The sequence below is a fragment of the Chiloscyllium plagiosum genome, unplaced genomic scaffold, assembly GCF_037043375.1.
Source record: "Chiloscyllium plagiosum isolate Xiang-an unplaced genomic scaffold, Cpla_swu_hap1 HiC_scaffold_8, whole genome shotgun sequence".
NCBI classification, from domain to species: Eukaryota; Metazoa; Chordata; class Chondrichthyes; order Orectolobiformes; family Hemiscylliidae; genus Chiloscyllium; species Chiloscyllium plagiosum.
Window position 1 is genome coordinate 106,074,137 of NW_028270146.1, and position 22,629 is coordinate 106,096,765.

The 22,629-nt window shown below is 46.9% G+C and overlaps 1 protein-coding gene across 1 annotated transcript in view; it reads left to right on the forward strand.

Annotated features, from left to right (window-relative positions):
- LOC122554034 (polypeptide N-acetylgalactosaminyltransferase 16-like) overlaps window positions 1-22,629 on the forward strand; it is a 119,871-nt gene that overhangs the window by 78,133 nt on the left and 19,109 nt on the right. The window contains exons 9-13 of the mRNA XM_043698521.2: window positions 3,857-3,983; window positions 14,497-14,589; window positions 15,191-15,274; window positions 17,643-17,787; window positions 19,417-19,533. Coding sequence (XP_043554456.2) covers window positions 3,857-3,983; window positions 14,497-14,589; window positions 15,191-15,274; window positions 17,643-17,787; window positions 19,417-19,533 — 566 coding nt within the window. The remainder of the gene's footprint in view (window positions 1-3,856; window positions 3,984-14,496; window positions 14,590-15,190; window positions 15,275-17,642; window positions 17,788-19,416; window positions 19,534-22,629) is intronic.

Genomic DNA, 22,629 nt, shown 5'->3' on the forward strand with positions numbered 1-22,629 from the left:
CGCCCACCATCTACAAGACACAAGTCAGGAATGTGATGGAATACTTCCCACTTGCCTGGATGGGGGCAGCTCCAACAACACTCAAGAAGCTTAGCACCATCCAGGATAAAGCAACCCACTTGATTGGCACCATATCCACAAACATCCACTCCCTCCACCACCAGCGCTCAGTAGCAGCACAAAGTACTACTTACCACCCCCTGAGAAAAAGAACAGGAAATGACTTCACCACAGGAAACAACATCATCACAGGAAATGACATCACCAACCCAAGGAAACCCAAATACATAAATAGAAAGTAGGCTACACCACCAGTGCTTCATCCGGAGGCTCACTGATGATATCACCTAGTACGGTGACGAAACATCTGAAGACAAACCTTCCAGCTCAGCAAGCAAACCTACATCCAGAACCTCAACCTGAGTGACAAATCTTCTCAAAACTTGCTAACAGTGTACTGTTTACAAGATACACTCCAGAAATTCAAAGACCCTTCCAAACCCGCGAGCACTTCCACCTAGAAGGACAGGGGCAGCAGATACATGGGAACGTCATGCCCTGCAAGTTCCCCTCCGAGCCACTCACTATCCTGATTTACCGTTATAGAGTCACACAGCTGAGTAAGCAAGCCCTCTTGTCATGCAGTGAAACCTGTGAACCAGGAAGCCCAGGTTCAAATCCCACCTGCTCCAGAGGTATGTGATAACATCTCTGAGCAGGTTGATGAGAAAGATAGATTAAGTTTTTGAAAAACAAGCTTCTTTGGCTCACCATTCTATACTGACCAACAAACATTCAACTACACGAGTCCCATTTTCTTGCAATTAGCCCGCAGCATGAAATGAGCATTTTAAGTGCTCATCCAGACGCTGATTAAATGTTGTGAGAGTACCCACCTCTACCACTCTCTCATGCAGCACATTCCGTATTCCAACCACCCTCTGGGTGAAAAACAAATTCTCTCTCAGGTCACTGACTCCTCATCTTAAACTCAGCCCCTTTTGGTCTGAGGGAGAAAAAAGGTTCTCACTCTGTCTACGTCCTTCGTAACTTTGTAGCCCTCAATCAGATTCCCCCTCTCAGCCTCCTCTGCTCCGAGGAAAGCAAACCCAGTCTCTCCTCATGACTGAGATTTTCCATCCCAGGCAATATCCTGTGATTCTCCTTGAAACCGTCTCCAGCGTCGTCACTGTATTCTCGTAGTCTTTCCGAGAGTGTGTGACCAGAACCGCACACTGCATTCTATCTGTGGGCCAACCGATGTGGCATAAAGTTGTAACAAGAATTCCTTGCTTCTATATTCTCCACTCTGGCTACCGAAGGTAAGTATACAGTATGCCTTTTTCGCCTTGTGTATCTGTGCTGATACTTTCAGGACTTGTGGACTTGTACACCAAGTCCCCTTTGTTCCTCAGTCCTTCTCTGGGAACCTCCCATTCGTTGTGTATACGCTTCCCTTACTATTCCACAATGCATCACCTTTGAATTGTTGGGATTAAATTTCACCTGCCATTGCTCTGCCCCATTGCCAGCTGATCGATATCAGACTGTAGCCTGAGACCCTTCTCCTCACGATCAACAGCACCACTAATTCTACCTTCTGCATTCACATCAAAGTCATTACAAGTTGTTACATAACAAATACAGCAAAGGGTCCCATCACCTTTCCCTGAGGTATACTGCTAGTCATAGGCTTCCAATTAAAAAAAACAACCATCCCACCAGCACCCTTAGCCTCCTGATTACAAGCCAGTTTTGGATCCAGTTTGTCAGCTTGCCTCGGATCCCAAGGACCAGCCTTCAATGTGGAATTTTGTCAAAGACGTTGCTTACGTCCATGTAAACCACATCAACTGCGCTACCGTCATCAGTATGTTTAGTCGCCTTTTCAAAACGTTCAAGTAAATTAATCAGGCAGGATCTCTCTGTAAGAAATCTGTGCTGACTAACCCTGCGCTTTTCCAGCAACACATTTTTAAGCTCTGATCTCCAGCATCTGCAGTGCTCACTTTCTCCTAACCCTGATCAATCCCTGTCTTTCCAAATGTTGATTAATCCTCTCCCTCCACATGTTTTCCAATAATTTCCCTCTCACAGACTCTCTGCTCTGTAATTACCTGGCCTATCCCTGCTGCCCTTCTTGAACAAAGGAACCACATTAGCGATCCTCCAGTCATCTGGCACTTCACCTGTAGCCAGCAAAGTATTAAATATATCCACCAGGGTCCCAGCAATCTCCTCCCTTACCTCCCATAGCAGCCTGGGATACATCATGCCCGAGGGATTTATACACCTGTCTGCCTGTTAAAATATCTAATACCTCCTCCTTATTAATCTTAACATGCTTTAAAACCTCACCATCCCAACTGAAATCTCCAGCTACAATGTTCCTCTCCTCCGTGAATACAGATGAGAAATATTAATTTGAAACCTCAGACACATCCTTTGTCTCCACACACATGTTGCTCCCCACATTTTCCCTCTTCCTCTAAATATACTTACAAAATGCTTTGAGTTTTTCCATAATCCTATCTGCCTAAGATATTTTGCGGTCCCTCTTTGCAGCCATTTGTTTTCTTAAAGCAACCCCCTAGATTCTCTATACTTCTGAGGGGCATCCCCAGTTTTTAGTCAATATCAACATTCCCGGCTGTTGCTGGGTTAAATTCCCTCCCTAACGGCATTGCGGGTCTACCTACAGCACATGAATTGCAGCGGTCAAGAAAACAGCTCACCACCACCTTCTGGAGGGATGGGCAATAAATGCTGACCCAGCCAGTGGCACACAGATTCTTTTGAAGGCATAATGAAGCCTTGAGTTTCCACCTTAAGTCTCTCTACCTCCCCCACCACTTCAACATTCTGTGACCCTGGACTGAGTTCTGTTTGGCAATCATTCCTCATGAAGCCATTTGACTGGACCACCATCCAACCAGGCTCGCTAAATACAAGTTGTGTTTCATTGTTAAAAGTAAGAAGGTTCCCTCTTAGATTGAAGAGAGTTATGGGTGCAGGTCTGGGAGGAAAGGAATATTTTTGTAACGGATTGGCAGCTGCCGAGGGGGTTATCGCCCTGCGAGTTTGTTCCTTCAGAGCAGTTTTTGTGACCGTGTAAGTATTGATTGGGAGAAGACATCTTCAGTGTCACCAGATCCGGTGGAGGAACACAATCTCCGCTGGAAGAGGTTGGGATGGCAGGCACCGGGGAGGGGCAGGGACTGGGGAGGAACTGGAACTGGGGAGGGGAAGGCAGTGGGGAGGTGGGATGGCAGGCACCAGGGAGGGGCAGGGACTGGGGAGGAACTGGAACTGGGGAGGGGAAGGCAGTGGGGAGGGTGAGGGTTGGTGAGGGGCAAGCAGGAAGGAGAGGTAGGTATTGAAGATGGTCATGGACTGGGGAAGGTCAGGCAATGGGGAGGGTCAAGGACTGGGGAGAGTCAGGCAGCATGGAGGGGCAGGGAATGGGGAGGGGCAGTCCTATAATTGGTCAAACACTTGACAGAAATAAACCTGAAGGAGTGCAGAGATATAGTTGGGAAATAGGCCTGACTGCAATGGCTTCTTGGAGAGCCAGCATGGATGCGATGGGTGGAATGGCCACTTCCTCTGCTATTCTGACAAACCCGTTACAAGCATTAACAAGTGGGGGGGGGGGGGGTGGAAGAAAATGAGGCCATTCAGCCCCATGGTCCTGGCAGATAATCTACATCAACGCCATTTTCCTGCATTATCTCTCTGATGTGTTTAATAATCTTAGAGATTCCCATTGTGCAGCCTGGTTACCGAGGTGGTCAAAGCTGAACATGAAAGCTGGACGGGTCTTCTTTAATCCCATAACTTCTCCACTCTGTTGCAGAGCTGTCTTTCCGTGTGTGGATGTGTGGAGGGAGCTTGGAGATTGTCCCGTGCAGCCGTGTGGGACATGTCTTCCGCAAGAGGCACCCGTACAACTTCCCAGAGGGCAACGCGCTCACTTATATCAGGTAACACTCTCCCATAGGCTCACTTATATCAGGTAACTCTCTCCCATAGGCTCACTTATATCAGGTAACACTCTCGCCCAGGCTCACTTACATCAGGTAACTCTCTCCCATAGGCTCACTTACATCAGGTAACACTCTCCCACAGGCTCACTTATATCAGGTAACACTCTCCCATAGGCTCACTTATATCAGGTAACTCTCTCCCATAGGCTCACTTACATCAGGTAACACTCTCCCACAGGCTCACTTATATCAGGTAACACTCTCCCATAGGCTCACTTATATCAGGTAACTCTCTCCCATAGGCTCACTTACATCAGGTAACACTCTCCCATAGGCTCACTTATATCAGGTAACTCTCTCCCATAGGCTCACTTATATCAGGTAACACTCTCGCCCAGGCTCACTTACATCAGGTAACTCTCTCCCATAGGCTCACTTATATCAGGTAACACTCTCCCACAGGCTCACTTATATCAGGTAACACTCTCCCATAGGCTCACTTATATCAGGTAACACTCTCCCCCAGGCTCACTTACATCAGGTAACTCTCTCCCATAGGCTCACTTATATCAGGTAACTCTCTCCCATAGGCTCACTTATATCAGGTAACTCTCTCCCATAGGCTCACTTACATCAGGTAACTCTCTCCCCCAGGCTCACTTATATCAGGTAACTCTCTCGCCCAGGCTCACTTATATCAGGTAACTCTCTCCCACAGGCTCACTTACATCAGGTAACTCTCTCCCACAGGCTCACTTATATCAGGTAACTCTCTCCCACAGGCTCACTTATATCAGGTAACTCTCTCCCACAGGCTCACTTATATCAGGTAACTCTCTCCCCCAGGCTCACTTATATCAGGTAACTCTCTCCCCCAGGCTCACTTATATCAGGTAACTCTCTCGCCCAGGCTCACTTACATCAGGTAACTCTCTCCCATAGGCTCACTTATATCAGGTAACTCTCTCCCACAGGCTCACTTATATCAGGTAACTCTCTCGCCCAGGCTCACTTACATCAGGTAACACACTCCCCCAGGCTCACTTATATCAGGTAACACTCTCCCATAGGCTCACTTATATCAGGTAACACTCTCCCACAGGCTCACTTATATCAGGTAACTCTCTCGCCCAGGCTCACTTACATCAGGTAACTCTCTCCCATAGGCTCACTTACATCAGGTAACTCTCTCCCCCAGGCTCACTTATATCAGGTAACTCTCTCCCATAGGCTCACTTATATCAGGTAACTCTCTCGCCCAGGCTCACTTATATCAGGTAACTCTCTCCCATAGGCTCACTTACATCAGGTAACTCTCTCCCATAGGCTCACTTATATCAGGTAACTCTCTCGCCCAGGCTCACTTATATCAGGTAACTCTCTCCCATGGGCTCACTTATATCAGGTAACTCTCTCGCCCAGGCTCACTTATATCAGGTAACTCTCTCCCATAGGCTCACTTACATCAGGTAACTCTCTCCCATAGGCTCACTTATCAGGTAACTCTCTCCCATAGGCTCACTTATCAGGTAACTCTCTCCCATAGGCTCACTTACATCAGTTAACACTCTCCCATAGGCTCACTTACATCAGGTAACTCTCTCGCCCAGGCTCACTTATATCAGGTAACTCTCTCCCATAGGCTCACTTATATCAGGTAACTCTCTCGCCCAGGCTCACTTATATCAGGTAACTCTCTCCCATAGGCTCACTTACATCAGGTAACTCTCTCCCATAGGCTCACTTACATCAGGTAACTCTCTCCCATAGGCTCACTTATCAGGTAACTCTCTCCCATAGGCTCACTTATCAGGTAACTCTCTCCCATAGGCTCACTTACATCAGTTAACACTCTCCCATAGGCTCACTTACGTCAGGTAACTCTCTCCCACAGGCTCATTTATATCAGGTAACACTCTCCCACAGGCTCACTTATATCAGGTAACTCTCTCGCCCAGGCTCACTTATATCAGGTAACTCTCTCCCATAGGCTCACTTATATCAGGTAACTCTCTCGCCCAGGCTCACTTATATCAGGTAACTCTCTCCCATAGGCTCACTTACATCAGGTAACTCTCTCCCATAGGCTCACTTATCAGGTAACTCTCTCCCATAGGCTCACTTATCAGGTAACTCTCTCCCATAGGCTCACTTACATCAGTTAACACTCTCCCATAGGCTCACTTACGTCAGGTAACTCTCTCCCACAGGCTCATTTATATCAGGTAACACTCTCCCACAGGCTCACTTATATCAGGTAACACTCTCGGGCGGCACGGTGGCACAGTGGTTAGCACTGCTGCCTCACAGCGCCAGAGATCCGGGTTCAATTCCCGCCTCAGGCGACTGACTGTGTGGAGTTTGCACGTTCTCCCCGTGTCTGCGTGGGTTTCCTCCGGGTGCTCCGGTTTCCTCCCACAGTCCAAAGATGTGCAGGGTCAGGTGAATTGGCCATACTAAATTGCCCATAGTGTTAGGTAAGGAGTAAATGTAGGGGTATGGGTGGGTTTCGCTTCAGCGGGTCGGTGTGGACTTGTTGGGCCGAAGGGCCTGTTTCCACACTGTAATCTAATCTAATCTAATCTAATCTTATATCAGGTAACTCTCTCCCACAGGCTCACTTATATCAGGTAACTCTCTCCCCCAGGCTCACTTATATCAGGTAACTCTCTCCCATAGGCTCACTTACATCAGTTAACACTCTCCCATAGGCTCACTTATATCAGATAACACTCTCCCCCAGGCTCACTTACATCAGGTAACTCTCTCCCATAGGCTCACTTACGTCAGGTAACTCTCTCCCACAGGCTCACTTATATCAGGTAACACTCTCCCACAGGCTCAGTTATATCAGGTAACTCTCTCCCACAGGCTCACTTACATCAGGTAACTCTCTCCCACAGGCTCACTTATATCGGGGAACTGCACCCCATTGGCTCACTTATGTCAGGGAACGTTATCCATAGGCTCACTTATATCAGGTAACTGTTTCCTATAGGCTCATTTACATGAGGGAACTTTTTCCTATAGGCTCAGTTATATTAGGTAACTGTCTCCTATAGGCTCACTTACATCAGGTAAACATCTCCTATAGGCTCACTTATATTTGGTAATTTTCTCCTTTTGGCAGACTTATACAAGGTACACATCTCCTATAGGTTCACTAATGTAAGGTAATTATCTCCTATACGTTCACTAATGTAAGATAATTATCTCCTATAGGTTCACTCCTATAAGGTAAATCTCTTGTAGGCTCATTTATATAAGGTAAATGATTCCCATAGACTCACTATATAAGATAAACATCTCCTACAGGCTGTTATATGAGGTAAATATTTTATAGAAGTTCATTTATATAAGGTAACCATCTCCTATAGGTGCACTTATATAAGGTAAATGTCTCCTATAGGCAGACTTATACAAGGTGCATCTCCTATAAGCTCAATTATATGAGGTAAGCATCTTATATAGGCTTACAAAAAAGATAAGTGTCTTAAATAAGCTCACTGATATAAGGTAAATGCCTTCTATGGGCTCATTTATATAAGGTTTGCATCTTATATCAGCTCACTTATATAAGGTAAGTGTCTTACATATGCAATATATATGACTGACTCCTAACTGCCTTCTGAAGCAGTTTAGTAAGACACTTGATTGTATCAATCGCTATGTAGTGTCAACAAAGAAATGAAACTGGATGGGCTACCAGACAGAAGGGAGTGGCCCTGGGAGTCCTCAACACTGACTGTGGATCCCATTTAATCTCATGGCTTCAGATTGAACACGGGCAAGGAAAACCGCTGATTACCATGCACCATCCTTTCGGCTGATGAATCCGTACTCTTCCATGTTAAACAACACTTGGAGGAAGCCCTGAAGTTGGCAAAATGTTCTCTGGGTGGGGTTCTCAATGTCCACCACCAAGAGTGACTCGACAGCAGCATTACTGATCGAGCTGGTCAGGTCCTAAACGATATAACTGGGTCTGCAACTGGTGGTGAGGGAACCAACAAGAGGGAAAAAATATTCTGGTTGGCAGATAAAAAGGGAAGTGTCCGAGATACTCCGGGGGTGGGGGGGGAATGGGGAGACAGTGCAGCGCCAGACGGTGACTTATGAATTGGGAGCAGCAGTTGGCCGTTCAAGTTGTTAAGCTTGCGCTGCCGTTCGATGAGGTTGTAGCTGATCTGATCAGTCCACATTCCTTCCTGTCCCCACTGACCTTTCGCTTCTTGCTTACCACGAATCAGCCTCATTCTGCCTTCACTCAAATTCAAAGAATTTGCTTCCACCACCTTTTCAGAGAGAGAGAGAGAGAGAGAGAGTTCCAAACCGTACACTCTTCCCCATTCTTTGTCCCAGCACGGTGGCTCAGTGGTTAGCACTGCTGCCTCACAGCACCAGGGACCCGGGTTTGATTCCAGCCTCGGGCGGCGTCTGTCAGGGTTTCCTCTGGGTGCTCCGGTTTCCTCCCGCAATCCAAAGATGTGCAGGTCAGGTGAATTGGTCGTGTTAAATTGCCCGTAGTGTTAGGTGCATTAGTCAGGGGTAAATGTGGGAATGGGTCTGGGTGGGTTACTCTTCGAAGGGTCGGTGTGGACTTGTTGGGCCGAAGGGCCTGTTTCCATACTGTAGGGAATCTAATCTAATCTAGAAAACATGCCCAGCTTTCTGGACGGATGTGCTAACATTTACTGTCTTTCCTGAACTGACTGTGAACTAGGGCTGTTTCAGTGGATAGTTCTGAGTCAGCCATATCGCTGTGGGTCTGAAGTTACATGTAGGCCGGACTAGGTAAAGATTTTCTCGCTTATAGGACATCAGTGGACCAGAACTCTTTTCACACGGATCAATGATAGTTCCATGGTCACTGCTACAGAGATTAGCTTTACAGGAATATAAGAACTAGGAACAATAGGAAGTCATTCAGACCCTCAAGCCATTCAACCCCAGGATTGTGGCTGACCATCAACTCCTCTATCCTGATCCTCACAGCCCTCACATCCCTGGTATTTCTTTAAGTTCTTTCACTGACCTCCATATCAGTCTGGGACAGACATTTCCAGGCATTCACCATCCTCCGGGAGAAGACATTTCTCCCTATCTCAGTTTTAAATGAGTGACTCCTTATTCTCTAACCACACCCTTTAGTTTCAAGATTCCCTCACAAGTGGAAACATCTTCTCTACAGCTACCCTGTCAAACCCCTTCAGAATCATGGATGTTTTGAGAAGATCACCACTCCTCCTTTTAAACTCTAATGAGTAAAGGCCTAAGCTACCTGACAAAGGAGCAGTGTTCCAAAAGCTAGTGCTTCCAAATAAACCTGTTGGACTATAATCTGGCATTGTGTGATTTTTAACTCTGTACACCCCAGTCCAACCTTCACGTAGCACCTTCACGTCAAGACCAACACTTGAGATCGTGACTTCCCTGATTTTAAACTCCAACGCCTAGCAATAAAAGTCAAATTCCTTCTTAGTTCCTTGCTGCATCTACATTCTAACATTTTGTGTTGTATGCATAGGATTACCCAGATCCCTCTGCACTGCGTTTTTTTTTAGGAAATCTCTTCCCGTAAATAATAGTCTGCCTTTTGACACTTGTGACCAAAGTGCACGACACCATGCTTTCCGACTTTAAATTTCATCTGCCACTTACTCAATCTATCTATATCCCCTCATAGTTTCCTTATGCCCTCAGAGCAATATGCCTTTCCACTCATTTTTGTATCATCAGTAAATGTAGAAATATTACACTCAGCCCTGTTCTCCAAGTCATTAATACAGATAGTAAATAATTGAGGTTTTAAGACTGATCCTTGTGGCACTCCACTAATTACAACCTGAAAAAGACCCATTAATCCTGACTCCCTGTCTGCTGTCTGCTGTAATACAATGCCCTCAATACAGTGAGCTCCAATATTGTGCAATAATGTTTTATGTGACACCATATTGAATGCCTTCTGGACATTTAAGTGTAGTCCCATTAGTTTGTCAAATGCTTTGACCGCTGTAGGAGAGGTTTTTATATGGCCACCTTGTTTACCTGATATCCCTGTTGTCTCTAGATTCCTCCAATTTGAAGATTGATGCAAAATATTCATTTAATTTATCTGCATTTTCCCTGTTGCCACTGTTAATTACCCAGTTACATCCTAGAAAGGTCCCACACTTACTTTAGCTACTCTCTTTATTTATGTATACCGTAGAAGCTCTTGTTGTTTGTTTCTATGTTTCTTATCGGTTTACTTTCATCGTCAGTTTTCTGCCATTTTTTTGGCTTTTAGTCATCTGTCGCTGGTTCCTAACAAAAAAATCCCAAACGTCTGGCCTTTGTCTCACCTCTTTGCATGCCTTAGATTTTCACTGGATACTCTCCTTGATCACCTTTATAAACCACAGTGATCCATCCTTCTCATTGAGTCCTCATTTTTGCTGAGCATTGTGACACGCCTGCTTAAAATCCTGTCACTGCTCATCCACTGACTTTCAGGAGAATGTCTACATCCCCAGCCCAGTTTAAACAACTCTTTCATCATCCCTCTGTAATTGTACTTATTTAATTTGACGATACTGGTGTGAGACCTGCTTAGCTCTCCTTTGAACGGGGAGGCTGTCACCTAGTAGTATTATTGCTGGATTGTTAATTCAGAGACCCAGGTATCTCTGGGGACCTGGGTTCGAATCCCGTCACAGCAGATGATGGAATTTGAATTCACTAAAAAGTCTGGAATGAAGAGTCTAACGATGACCATGAATCCATTGCTGATAGTTGTAAAACCCCATCTGGTTCACCAATGCCCTTTAGGGAAGGAAACTGCCATCCTTACCTGGTCTGGACCACAGGTGACTCCAGACCCACAGCAATGTAGTTGACTCTGAACTGGCCTCTGGGCAATTAAGGATGGGCAGTAAATGCTGGCTTAGCTAGTGATGCCCTCATCCTGTCAATGAATAAAAACTTTGGGGAGGCACGGTGGCACAGTGGTTAGCACTGCTGCCTCACAGTGCCAGAGACCTGGGTTCAATTCCCGCCTCAGGCGACTGACTGTGTGGAGTTTGTACATTCTCCCCATGTCTGCGTGGGTTTCCTCCCACAGTCCAAAGATGTGCAGGTCAGGGTGAATTGGCCATGCTAAATTGCCCATAGTGCTGGGTGCATTAGTCAGGGGGTAAATATAGGGTAGAGGAATGGGTCTGGGTGGGTTACTCCTCGGACGGTTGGTGTGGACTTGTTGGGCCGAACGGCCTGTTTCCATGCTGTAGGGAATCTAATCTTAGAAAAAATTAATTTGAAATTCTACCATGTTGTGATCACTATCTCCGAGAAGACCCTTAACCATGAGATCTCTTGTTAATCCTACCACATCACACATTACAAGATGTAAAACAGCCTTTTCCTGGGTAGTTACTACAATGTACTGCCCTAAGACGCAATCCCTGATGTAGTTGACAAATTGTCTTCCATGTTGTCTTTGCCTATGTGATTGGTCCAGTCATTATGCAAATTGAAGTCACCCATAAAGTGCCCTTCTTGCATGCCTCGATTATTTCCTAATTTATACTTCCTCCTACAGTGAGGCAACTCTTTGTGCTGGATGGGTGGTGGGGGAGGAGGGGGTCTACAGACAACTCAGAACCATGGAATCCTACCCTTTCCATTCCTTATTTCCACCCAAATAGATTCCACTTTGTGATATGATGCTCCACACTTTATCATCAGAGCTGCCCCACCTCTGTTTTGCTTGTCCTCCTGAGTATATGGTTCCCCTCCAGGGACACTCATTAAGTTGGAACAGAGTCAGTCAGATGAGACAAATCCTCCTTCACTGCTCATTAACAGAGCAATAGGGACAGTAAAACTGGAACAATGTGAAAGCATTGAGGAGAGCGCAGAAACGGTTCCAGGAACTTCAGTGATGAGGGTAGATGGAAGAAGCTGGGAGTGTTGTCCTTGGGAGGAGATTTGATAGAGATTTTCAAAATCATAAGCAAGCTGGATAAAGTAATAGGGAGAAACTGTTCCAGTCTGCAGAATAAGGTTTAGACAGTAGATTTGGATCGGCTCAGGCTTGGAGGGCCGAAGGGCCTGTTCCTGGGCTGTACATTTTCTTTGTTCCTCGTAATAAGCGAAAATGAAGTGAGCAAAATCTTTTTCACACAGTGAGTAGTTAGGGTACAGAATGCACTATCTGGAAACGCGGTGGAGGCAGGTTCAATAGGAGCATTCAAAGGGTCACTGGTACAAAGGTAATGGGGAAAATGCAGGAGATCGGCAGTGGATGACGAATCTCGTACAACAAACTAGTGTGGGAATGACGGGCTCATAAAGTCATAGAGACATAGAGATGTACAGCACAGAAACAGACCCTTCGGTCAAAGCCGTCCATGCCAACCAGATATCCCAACCCAATCTAGTCCCACCTGCCAGCACCCGGCCCATATCCCTCCAAACCCTCCCTATTCATATATCCATCCAGATTTCTTTTAAATGTTGCAATTGTACCAGCCTCCACCACTTCCTCTGGCAGCTCATTCTATATACATACCACCCTCTGTATAAAAAGTTGCCCCTTAGGTCTCTTTTATATCTTTCCCCTCTCACCCTAAACCTATGCCCTCTAGTTCTGGACTCCCCGACCCCAGGGAAAAGACTTTGTCTATTTATCCTAACCATGCCCCTCATGATTTTGTAAATCTCTATAAGGTCACCCCTCAGCCTCCAATGCTCCAGGGAAAACAGCCCCAGCCTGTTCAGCCTCTCCCTGTAGCTCAGATCCTCCAACCCTGGCACCATCCTTGTAAATCTTTTCTGAACCCTTTCAAGTTTCGCAGCATCTTTCCAATAGGAAGGAGACCAGAATTGCACACAATATTCCAACAGTGGCCTAACCAATGTCCTGTACAGCCGCAACATGACCTCCCAACTCCTGTAGTCAATACTCTGACCAATAAAGGAAAGCATACAAAACGCCTTCTTCACTATCCTATCTACCTGCGACTCCACTTTCAAGGAGCTCTGAACCTGCACTCTGAGGTCTCTTTGTTCAGCAACACTCTCTAGGACCTTACCATTAAGTGTATAAATCCTGCTAAGATTTGCTTTCCCAAAATGCAGCACCTCGCATTTATCTGAATTAAACTCCATCTGCCACTTCTCAGCCCATTGGCCCATCTGGTCCAGATCCTGTTGTAATCTGAGGTAACTCTCTTCGCTGTCCACTATACCTCCAATTTTGGTGTCATCTGCAAACGTATTAACTGTACCTCTTATGCTCGCATCCAAATCATTTATGTAAATGATAAAAAAGCAGAGGACCCAGCACCGATCCATGTGGCACTCCACTGGTCACAGGCCTCCAGTCTGAAAAACAACCCTCCACCACCATCCTCTGTCTTCTACCTTTGAGCCAGTTCTGTATCCAAATGGCTAGTTCTCCCTGTATTCCATGAGATCTAACCTTGCTAATCAGTCTCCCATGGGGAACCTTGTTGAATGCCTTACTGAAGTCCATATAGATCACATCTACCGCTCTGCCCTCATCAATCTTCTTTGTTACTTCTTCAAAAAACTCAATCAAGATTGTGGGACATGATTTCCCACGCACAAAGCCATGTTAACTATCCTGAATCAGTCCTTGCCTTTCCAAATACATGTACATCCTGTTCCTCAGGATTCCCTCCAACAACTTGCCCACCACAGAGGTCAGGCTCACTGGTCTATAGTTACCTGGCTTGTCTTTACCGCCCTTCTTAAACAGTGGCACCACGTTTGCCAACCTCCAGTCTTCCAGCACCTCACCTGTGACTATCGATGATACAACTATCGCAGCAAGAGGCCCAGCAATCACTTCTTGAGCTTCTCACAGAGTTCTCGGGTACACCTGATCAGGTCCTGGCGATTTATCCACTTTTAACCATTTCAAGACATCCAGCACTTTCTCTTCCTGTGCTGTAACACTCCCAAGAATGTGGGGCATGAAAGAATTGGTTGTACTGGCGTCCCCATCTTTAGGTCTACAGATCTCAAGTCTGTTGTTCCCAACCTAGGGATAGCCACGTTAGTCAGGCCCAGGAACATCCCTGTGGGGTGCTCCTCTATCTGTCCACTCTCCTCTGCACAGATCAGGGCAAAGCACAGGACTGAAGCACCGACCAGAAATCACAGAAAACAGTCCATCAAAACGGTGCAAGAGGGTTACAGTCTCCCACTCCTGGAATCCCGGACACGGAATTCCACTGTGGTACTTGGGGAGAGGTGATGGAAGGATGGGGAGTGAGTAACTCTGATGGTCTTGTCATTTCATGAATAAGAGAAGAGAGAAATGATTGACTGGGGATGAGTTAGCCTGGGCCGTTTGTCACCGTTAATCAGGTGACACCGGGTGGATTGTGGCTAAGAATAGGATCGAAGAGGATCGAACGATGGTCCCTGGCACTGTGAGGCAGTGGTGCTAACCACTGAGCCACCACGTTGCATTTGAAGTTGTGATTTTTTTTTTCAAAAGGAACACCAAACGCACAGTGGAGGTGTGGATGGATGACTACAAACAGTACTACTATGAAGCCAGGCCGTCTGCTGTGGGAAGGCCCTATGGAAAGTAAGCAGATGATATTCCTATCTATTCATTTTCCACTCGTATCCCCCATTCCAGTCGAGCACCAGGTTACATCTCAAAGGGTTTCTCCAAAGTGGAGAGACCTTTATTCCCGAGTAATTCCACGTCCTCCCGGGTTCAGCAGTAAAGGGATTGGGATTAATTATCGTCATGGCACCATCGGGTCTGGGCACGCAAGACAGAATACTCTTCCTCCAAGGTGCAACAGCGGCTTTAAAATTGCACGCCTCCGCTCCGAGGCAACACCTCCAGCAGTGCGGCACTCCCTCAGCACTGCGCTGTCAGCCTGGATTGTCAGTTCAGGTGGCTGACATGGGTCTTAACCCTTGAGTGGGAGGGTAGACTGCACCCCACCAATGAGGCCTGGCTGGCAGGGGGTGGCCCATCACCAGCCGCCTGGGCCTCTCTCTCTCTCTGTATCAAGATACAAGGGCCTTGTGGATTTCTTTGCAACCTCTTCCATTGGGTGCACGTAAAACCAGGCCCTCTATGAGCCCGAGCGCAGTCTGCTTTCTCAACGGTTACATTCCCTTTGGATGAGCTGTGAGCCTGAAGAGGTTGAACTTAGCGCCGTCTGTTTCAGTGTTGCAGATCGCGTTCAGCTGCGGAAGAAGCTACAGTGCAAATCCTTTCAGTGGTACCTCCAAAACGTCTACCCGGAGCTCAGGTAGGAATGCCTCCGGCTTCCAATGGCAGTCATTTCCCCCCTGTCTCCACCCGGACTCCGTTTCTGAGAATGATGAAGTTCGTGAGGGCGGAGCTTGTTAAAAATACAGGTTAAAAATCACGGATATGCAAGTTTGCCCACAGGCGTGGAATTTTGTCGGTATTAATTTTTTTTGCAGATAGGGAAATTTGTGAGTTATGATACAGAGGGTTTACAGTTTCTATCTCCCTTGCCATTGATGAGGTTTATAATTCTCAACCATCCTTCCCATATAACAGCGACAATGTGGACTCAAGATAAATCATGTAATTGCTACAGGGCAAACACAGGCCATGCGGTCCTAAACAACCCTTTGAATGGCCCACCCAGACACTAGCCCCATATTTACCAGGGCTAATCTACCTAACCTGCACATTCCTGGATGCTAATGGGTCAATTTACTCTGGCCATTCCACTTAACCTGCACATCTTTGGGCTGTGGGAGGAAACGGGAGCACCCAGAGGAAACCCACACAGACACGGGGAGAATGCGCAAACTCCACACACAGAGTGGCCCCAATCGAACCCCAATCCCTGGTGCTGTGAGGTAGCAGTGCTAACCACTGAGCCACCATGGAGCACCATCAACAGGACATATCCCTTGATATCATTAGTCCCCAGAACCCCACCCATTTCTGTCTTGTACTGTTCAATGGCTGAGTCAGCACAGCCCTCCAGGATAGAGAACTCTGCAGATTCACCAACCTCTGAGTGAAGAAATCTCTCCACATCCCGCTCCTAAATGAATATCCCTTATCCTGAGATGACACCTAGGGAAGCGTCCACAGTCACATTCTGTCGGAGCTTTGTAAGTTTCAGTGAGGTCGGCTTTCATTTGTCAAAACTCGACAGCGTACAGTCCCGGTCTCCTCAATCTCTCCTCATCCACCATCTCGGGTGGATTAATATGGTGAATCACTAATGCATTCCTTCTGAGGCCAGGATGTCCTTCCTTAGATAACAGGCCCAAAGCCATACACAGTACTCCAGGTGTGGTCTCACTAAGGCTCTCTACAACTGTACTCCTGTTCTCCAATCCCCTTGTGATGAAACCAATGTGGCATTCACCCTTCCTAGTGCTTGCTGTACTCCATGCTAACTTCCAGCGACTCATGAACAAGGACACCAAAAGCTTTAGAACGCCTGCATTGCCCAACCTCACTCCATCTAATAAGTATTCTGCCTTTCTGTTTTTTTTTCTACAAAGTGAACTGTGTCACAACCAGTGGAGAGTTTACCCCCCCCCCCCCGATACTCATTAATTCTGATTTTGCCAGGGCAATCTTCATGTCATGCTTTGGTTAAATGCAGCCTTGATGTCAGGGGCTGTCACTCTCCCCTCCCCTCTGGAATTCAGCTCTTTTGTCCATGTTTGGACCAATGAGGTCAGGAGCTGAGTGGCCTCTGACACAGCCCAAACTGGAGAAAGTAAGGTCTGCAGATGCTGGAGATCAAAGTTGAAACTTTATTGCTGGAACAGCACAGCAGGTCAGGCAGCATCCAGGGAACAGGAGATTCGACGTTTCGGGCACAGGCCCTTCTTCAGGAACTGAGCAAGTTTATTGGTGATCAGGTGTTGATGTTTGCATAATGTTTCGCCCCGTTCACTAGTCCTCAACTGCTGAAGCAGTCCATGTCCGTATGCAGCCAAATCTGGACAAATATACAGATTTGGGCTAACAAGTGGCAAGTAACATTCATGCCAGGCAACAATCATCTCCAATAAGAGGCAATCTAACCATGGCCCCTTGAAGTTCAATGGTATTGCCATCACTAAATCACCCGCTATCGACATCCAATTGGCCAGAAACTGACCTGGACTAGGCACATAAATACACCAGCTACAACAGCAGGAAGACTCCACCAACCCACCATCTACAAGGCACAGGTCAGGAGTGTGATGGAGTACAGAGGAACCTCAATTATCCGAATAACATGAGCGGGGAGTATTTTGTTTGGATAATTGACATTTGGATAATCGAGGTTCCTCTGTACTCCCCACTTGCGATGGGTGTGGCTCCAACAACACTCAAAAAGCTTGACACCATCCAGGACAAAGCAGCCCACTTGATTGGTACCACATCCACAAACCTTCAGTCCCTCCACCTCTGTCGCTCTTGTAGTACTATCTACAAGATGCACTGCAGAAATTCACCAAGACTCCTTAGATAGCTCACCTTCTCCTAGGCACAGGCCCCCAAATGTTGGCCTTGCCGTTGACCCATGAATGAAATGAAATTAAGATACTCCAAGTGCTGACTTCTGTTCAGTTTGCCATGAGCGAGTGGCTTACTTTATCTGGTTTTCACATCTTTATTTTTAACTGCAGAATTCCAGAAAAGCAGGCATCCGAAACAGTTGTGCTGAGACAGAGAGGGAAGTGCATGCAATCTCAGGCCCTTTACAAGACAGACGATACCATCATTGGCCTGGGGCAGTGCACTGAGACACTAAGCAGCATTCCCTACAGCCAGGTGAGAAGCAAGAAACCAGTGGCCTTGTTTCCTCAAGAGCAACTTGTGTTTATGTGATGTCTTTAAGGTCTTATGAGGAGAGGGACTTGACGCTGTTTTCATTGGAGAGAAGAAGGTTGAGAGGTGACTTAAAATTGAGACGTATAAAATAATCAGAGGGTTAGATAGGGTTGGACAGTGAAAGCCTTTTTCCTCGGATGGTGATGGCTAGCATGAGGGGGCGTAGCTTTAAATTGAGGGGTGGTAGATATAGGAGGGATGTCAAAGGTAGTTCCTTTACTCAGAGAGTAGTAGGGGTGTGGAACACCCTGCCTGCAACAGTAGTACACTCGCCAACATTAAGGGCATTTGAATGGTCATTGGATAAACATAAGGATGAAAATGGAATAGTATAGGTTAGACAGGCTTCAGATTGGTTCCACGGGTCAGCGCAACATCGAGGGCCGAAGGGCCTGTACTGCGCTGGAATGTTCTATGTTCTGTGTTCTGTAACACCGGTACAACTGGATTGTTCTCTAACCTGGTTTGACACTGAGCCACAATGAAAGGTGCTTTTATGACAGGTAACCGAAAGGTGTTAAGGAATATACTAAAAAATGAGACAGTTTCAGCGGGGAATTCCAGAGCTTGGGGGTCTCGGCAGCTGAAAGCGCAGCCACGAATGGTAGAGCGGTGAAAAATCTGGGCTGCCGGAATTGGAGAAGCTCGGATATGTTCGGAAGGTTGCCGGGCCAGAGGGAGATTACTCAGGTCGGGAGAGGTGAGGTAGTGAGGGAGTTGCAGACTTGTAAAACAGAGAGAGAGGTCACTGGAGCAGGAAGTAATGTACGTCACAAGGTGGTGGGTGAATGGCACTTGGCTTCCTGAGGGGTAACACGTCAATGAGGAGTTGTAAGGGAGTCAAGAATAAGATCTTGGAGGCAGGAAAGGCAACCATTGTAGGTCACACACACCTTTCTTATCTATCTTAGCAAGTGTAAAGGTATTGGAAGTAGGTTAGAGGAGGACTACTACCTGGAATGAAGGTAAGCTGGACAGGCTGAGCTTGTTTCTACTGGAGTTTAGAAGATTGGGCGGTGACTTTATGAATCCTGAAAGGTCTTAAGGCGGCTGGCTAAAGGATGGTTCCTCTTGCGGATCAGGCCAGAGGTAATTTGAATGTGAGGAGTCCCTCTGGCAGGACAGAGGTAAGACCATTTCTCTCTGATGGTTGTGAGACTGAAGGCTGAGGTAGATCGATTCTTGTTTGACCGGGGAATGAAAGGTTACCAGAGGGATGCGAAATTTGACCCACAGTCGATCAGTTCCAATGGCGGGGTTGGGGAAGGGAGTGCTTCGAGGGGCCGAATGGTCTACTTGTGTTCCTGTTTTGTTCGCTGCTGCTGTCAGAATGGAACCAGGTGAGACCGGTGTCACACAGTTGGAGGAGGATGGTCTGGTTCACATTGTGATCGGCGATGTTGAGAAAGACAAGGAGGGCAAGTTTACCTCAAAATTTGTGATTCACAGGGCAACGTAATCACACTGACCTTGAATGATTTTGTTAATATTTCCCAGTTTGCTTCCATCCCCTCTCTGATGGAATTGAACGGATGTGATTGGATTTTTGGGTGTTTTGATGATTTGCAGGAATGGCTGTTCTCTGGGGGACAGATCAAGCAGCAGGACAAGTGCGTGGCAATTTCAAACTTCTCCATAGCTTCCCAAGTTGTACTCGAACCGTGTAACCAGGAGGACGGCAGACAGGTGAGAACGGGGACTTGTGCACCTGCAGGAACTCCGCTGGCGGGACTCAGGGGTTGGGGCAGGGAGCTCAGTCCTGTTCACGGCCGGTCTCGACCCTTTATCCCCAACGCTCTCCTGCAGCACAACACTGTTTATGACTCTGGGAACGGAGTCCGTGTTAAAGTGGGGAAACGCACAGGATCTGTTTGTGCGGTCTTGCTGCGTGCAAAGTGATTAACAATCGTCCTGTGTGTGATAAGTGCCTGATAATCAGGGACGGATGAACTCTGTGGGTTCATTTATTGAACACAGTAAAACACATTACAAAGTAATGAAGCAGACATGGCAGCTGACTTGTCTGTGCGTGCAGCTCGCAGACACCAAGCAGGTGAGCAGTCAGGCAGGGTCACAACAACACAGCACAGGAAGTCCTTTAAAGGTGAGCTCTCTTTAGGGCAAGGTACACGGCCAACGATGAGCAAATCATCTGTGTTTCGGTCAGTCGATTGAAAGACAAGCGTTGGCCAAACCACAAGGGAGAACTGGCCTTTGCTTTGTGGAGTGGAACTGAGAGGGAAGATGGCATCTCCGATGTTGCAGCATTCCCTCAGGACTGCACCTTTGTGCTCTTGTCTCCAGAGTTATGACAGGAACCCACGATTTCTGTCTCAGCTACGTTTGTCACTCAACAGTCCAGAGATTGCCCCTTCTGATATTCACTGAGCAAGCCAAAATTGGGCGAGGGTTAATTCAACAACAAGCATAATGCATTCTCCAAAATAAATCTTGGAAAGTGTGAGGGGTCATCTAAAAAATAGAGAATCAAGAGTCATTATTAACTGGTTTGCATATGTCTTTGTGATAATGCAAGGAAGTAGGGCAGCTTATTCCCTGCAATATTAGGGATACTTCAGGCTTAAAACATGCTGAAACATTCAAATTATTAACAGAAACCATGTGGGCAGGAACTCCAAATGTTCGCCTGGGGTTTATGTTGACAATAAAACATCCCATCACAACAGCAGCAGCAACGGTCAGACAGCAGGGGACACATTTAAAGGCTTCAACTTACAATGGAAAATGGTTACTTAGCGGGGAAACTGAACTGTAAACATCAGCAGGGATCACTGCTTATTCTAGCTCCAGAAGCACCCGGCAGTGTTTCCTTCAGGCTTCCCGGCCCATCTGCCAAATGGTCTCCTGCACACATGGAACTGAAGTAACACCACCAAGGCTGGTATCCCGTCATCAAGTCACCCTTTATATACATGGGAAGGGTCCTTGAGACTGATCGAGCTTCCTCAGCGCCAGCCCCTCAGTGTGAGCAGACACTCTCAGGGCGTTATCTGGTCCCTGATTAACAGCCCCAGTCACGGAACGTCATGCCCCCATGAGGTCCCCCTGGCTGACCTTATTACAATCATTACAGGAGCACAGTGAGGTTTGACTCCCCCACCTCCTCCAATTCCACCAAAACCCATTCACTCTCAGGGCGTGAACACCACCCATGAGCAACGTTACCCACGAAACCCGTGCAGCAGCCACAAAGCCCACCAAAACAGAGGCATCATACAGGCCGGCCCCTTTAAATTACACAACAGGAGGCCACGCAACGGAATTAAAGGGTTCCATGTTGGAACAAATTGGCTATGTACTTCCTCCTCTGCCATTTAAGGATGTGTTGCTGACAAGGCTGGCATTTGTCAGCCAACCCTTGAGATGTTTCGTGATAGTGAGGGCCACCTGGCCACTTCAGAACACATTAGATTAGATTAGATTCCCTACAGTGTGGAAACAGGCCCTTCGGCCCAACCAGTCCACACCGACCCTCCGAAGAGTAACCCACCCAGTCCCATTCCCCTCTGACTAATGCGCCTAACACTATGGGCAATTTAGCATGGCCAATCCATCCTGACCTGCACATCTTTGGGATTGTGGGAGGAAACCGGAGCAAACCCACACAGACACGGGGAGAATGTGCAAACTCCACACAGTCAGTTGCCCGAGGCTGGAATTGAATCCCGGTCCCTGGCGCTGTGAGGCAGCAGTGCTAACCACTGAGCCACCGTGACACTCCTAATGCTTTAGTATCCTATCGTAAACCTGGCGAACAAAATGCTACTGATCTCAGATCTTAAAAGCTTAAAAATGATAACGCTTACTGTTTATGGGCGGGAAAAACTGTGCTAATGTCGCTAAACTAGCCACTGGCCCAGAGTAATACTCTGCAGGTATAGGTCCAAATCCCACTAATTGAATTTAAATCCACCTGGTATGTAATCTGGAATTAAAAAGCTAGTTGTGAACACCCATCTGGTTCACTAATGTCTTTTCGAGACGGAAATCATCATCCAGGCTGCTTTCATGTGACTTCACATCAATGGCAATGTGCTTGCCACTTAACTGTCCTCTGAAATGATTATAGAATCACAGAGAGACTCAGAAGGAGACCACTCAGCCCATCATTACCCGTACTGGCACGTTAAGTGAGCATCATTACCTCATGCCAACCTCCTGCTTTCTGTCCATACCCTTGCACACTATTTTGATCCAAATGTTCCTCCTCTTGACTGCCTTAAGTTCAAGAACAATTAGAGACAGGCAACAAACGCTGGCCTTGCCCGAGACGCCCACGCCCCACGAAAGGATAAAGGAAAGTTACCACATTTCTTATCAGCCTTATCATGAAGGAATGCCTCCTGACCTCAGCTTCTCAATGGCTTTGCTTGGACTTCCAACTGACTTCCATTCCTGATGAAGGGCTTTTGCCCGAAACATCGATTTTCCTGCTCCTCGGATGCTGCCTGACCTGCTGTGCTTTTCCAGCACCACTCTAATCTTGACTCTAATCTCCAGCATCTGCAGTGCCCACTTTCGCCTCTTTCATGACCCTTTGCCCTAGACTCTCTCTCACCAGTGCAGAAGTGTTTCTCTTCTTCCAGCTTACTAGTTTGTTTCAAAAACCGAAATATCTCACTCCAATCATTGTAACTGCCTCTGTCCAAGAGTACAAACTGAGTATGTGTACACACACCTCACAACCTAACCTTTAAAGTCTTACTAACGTTATTGTTAAGTCTGAAGGCCTGTATATCTCTCCTAAGAAATCATAGAGCA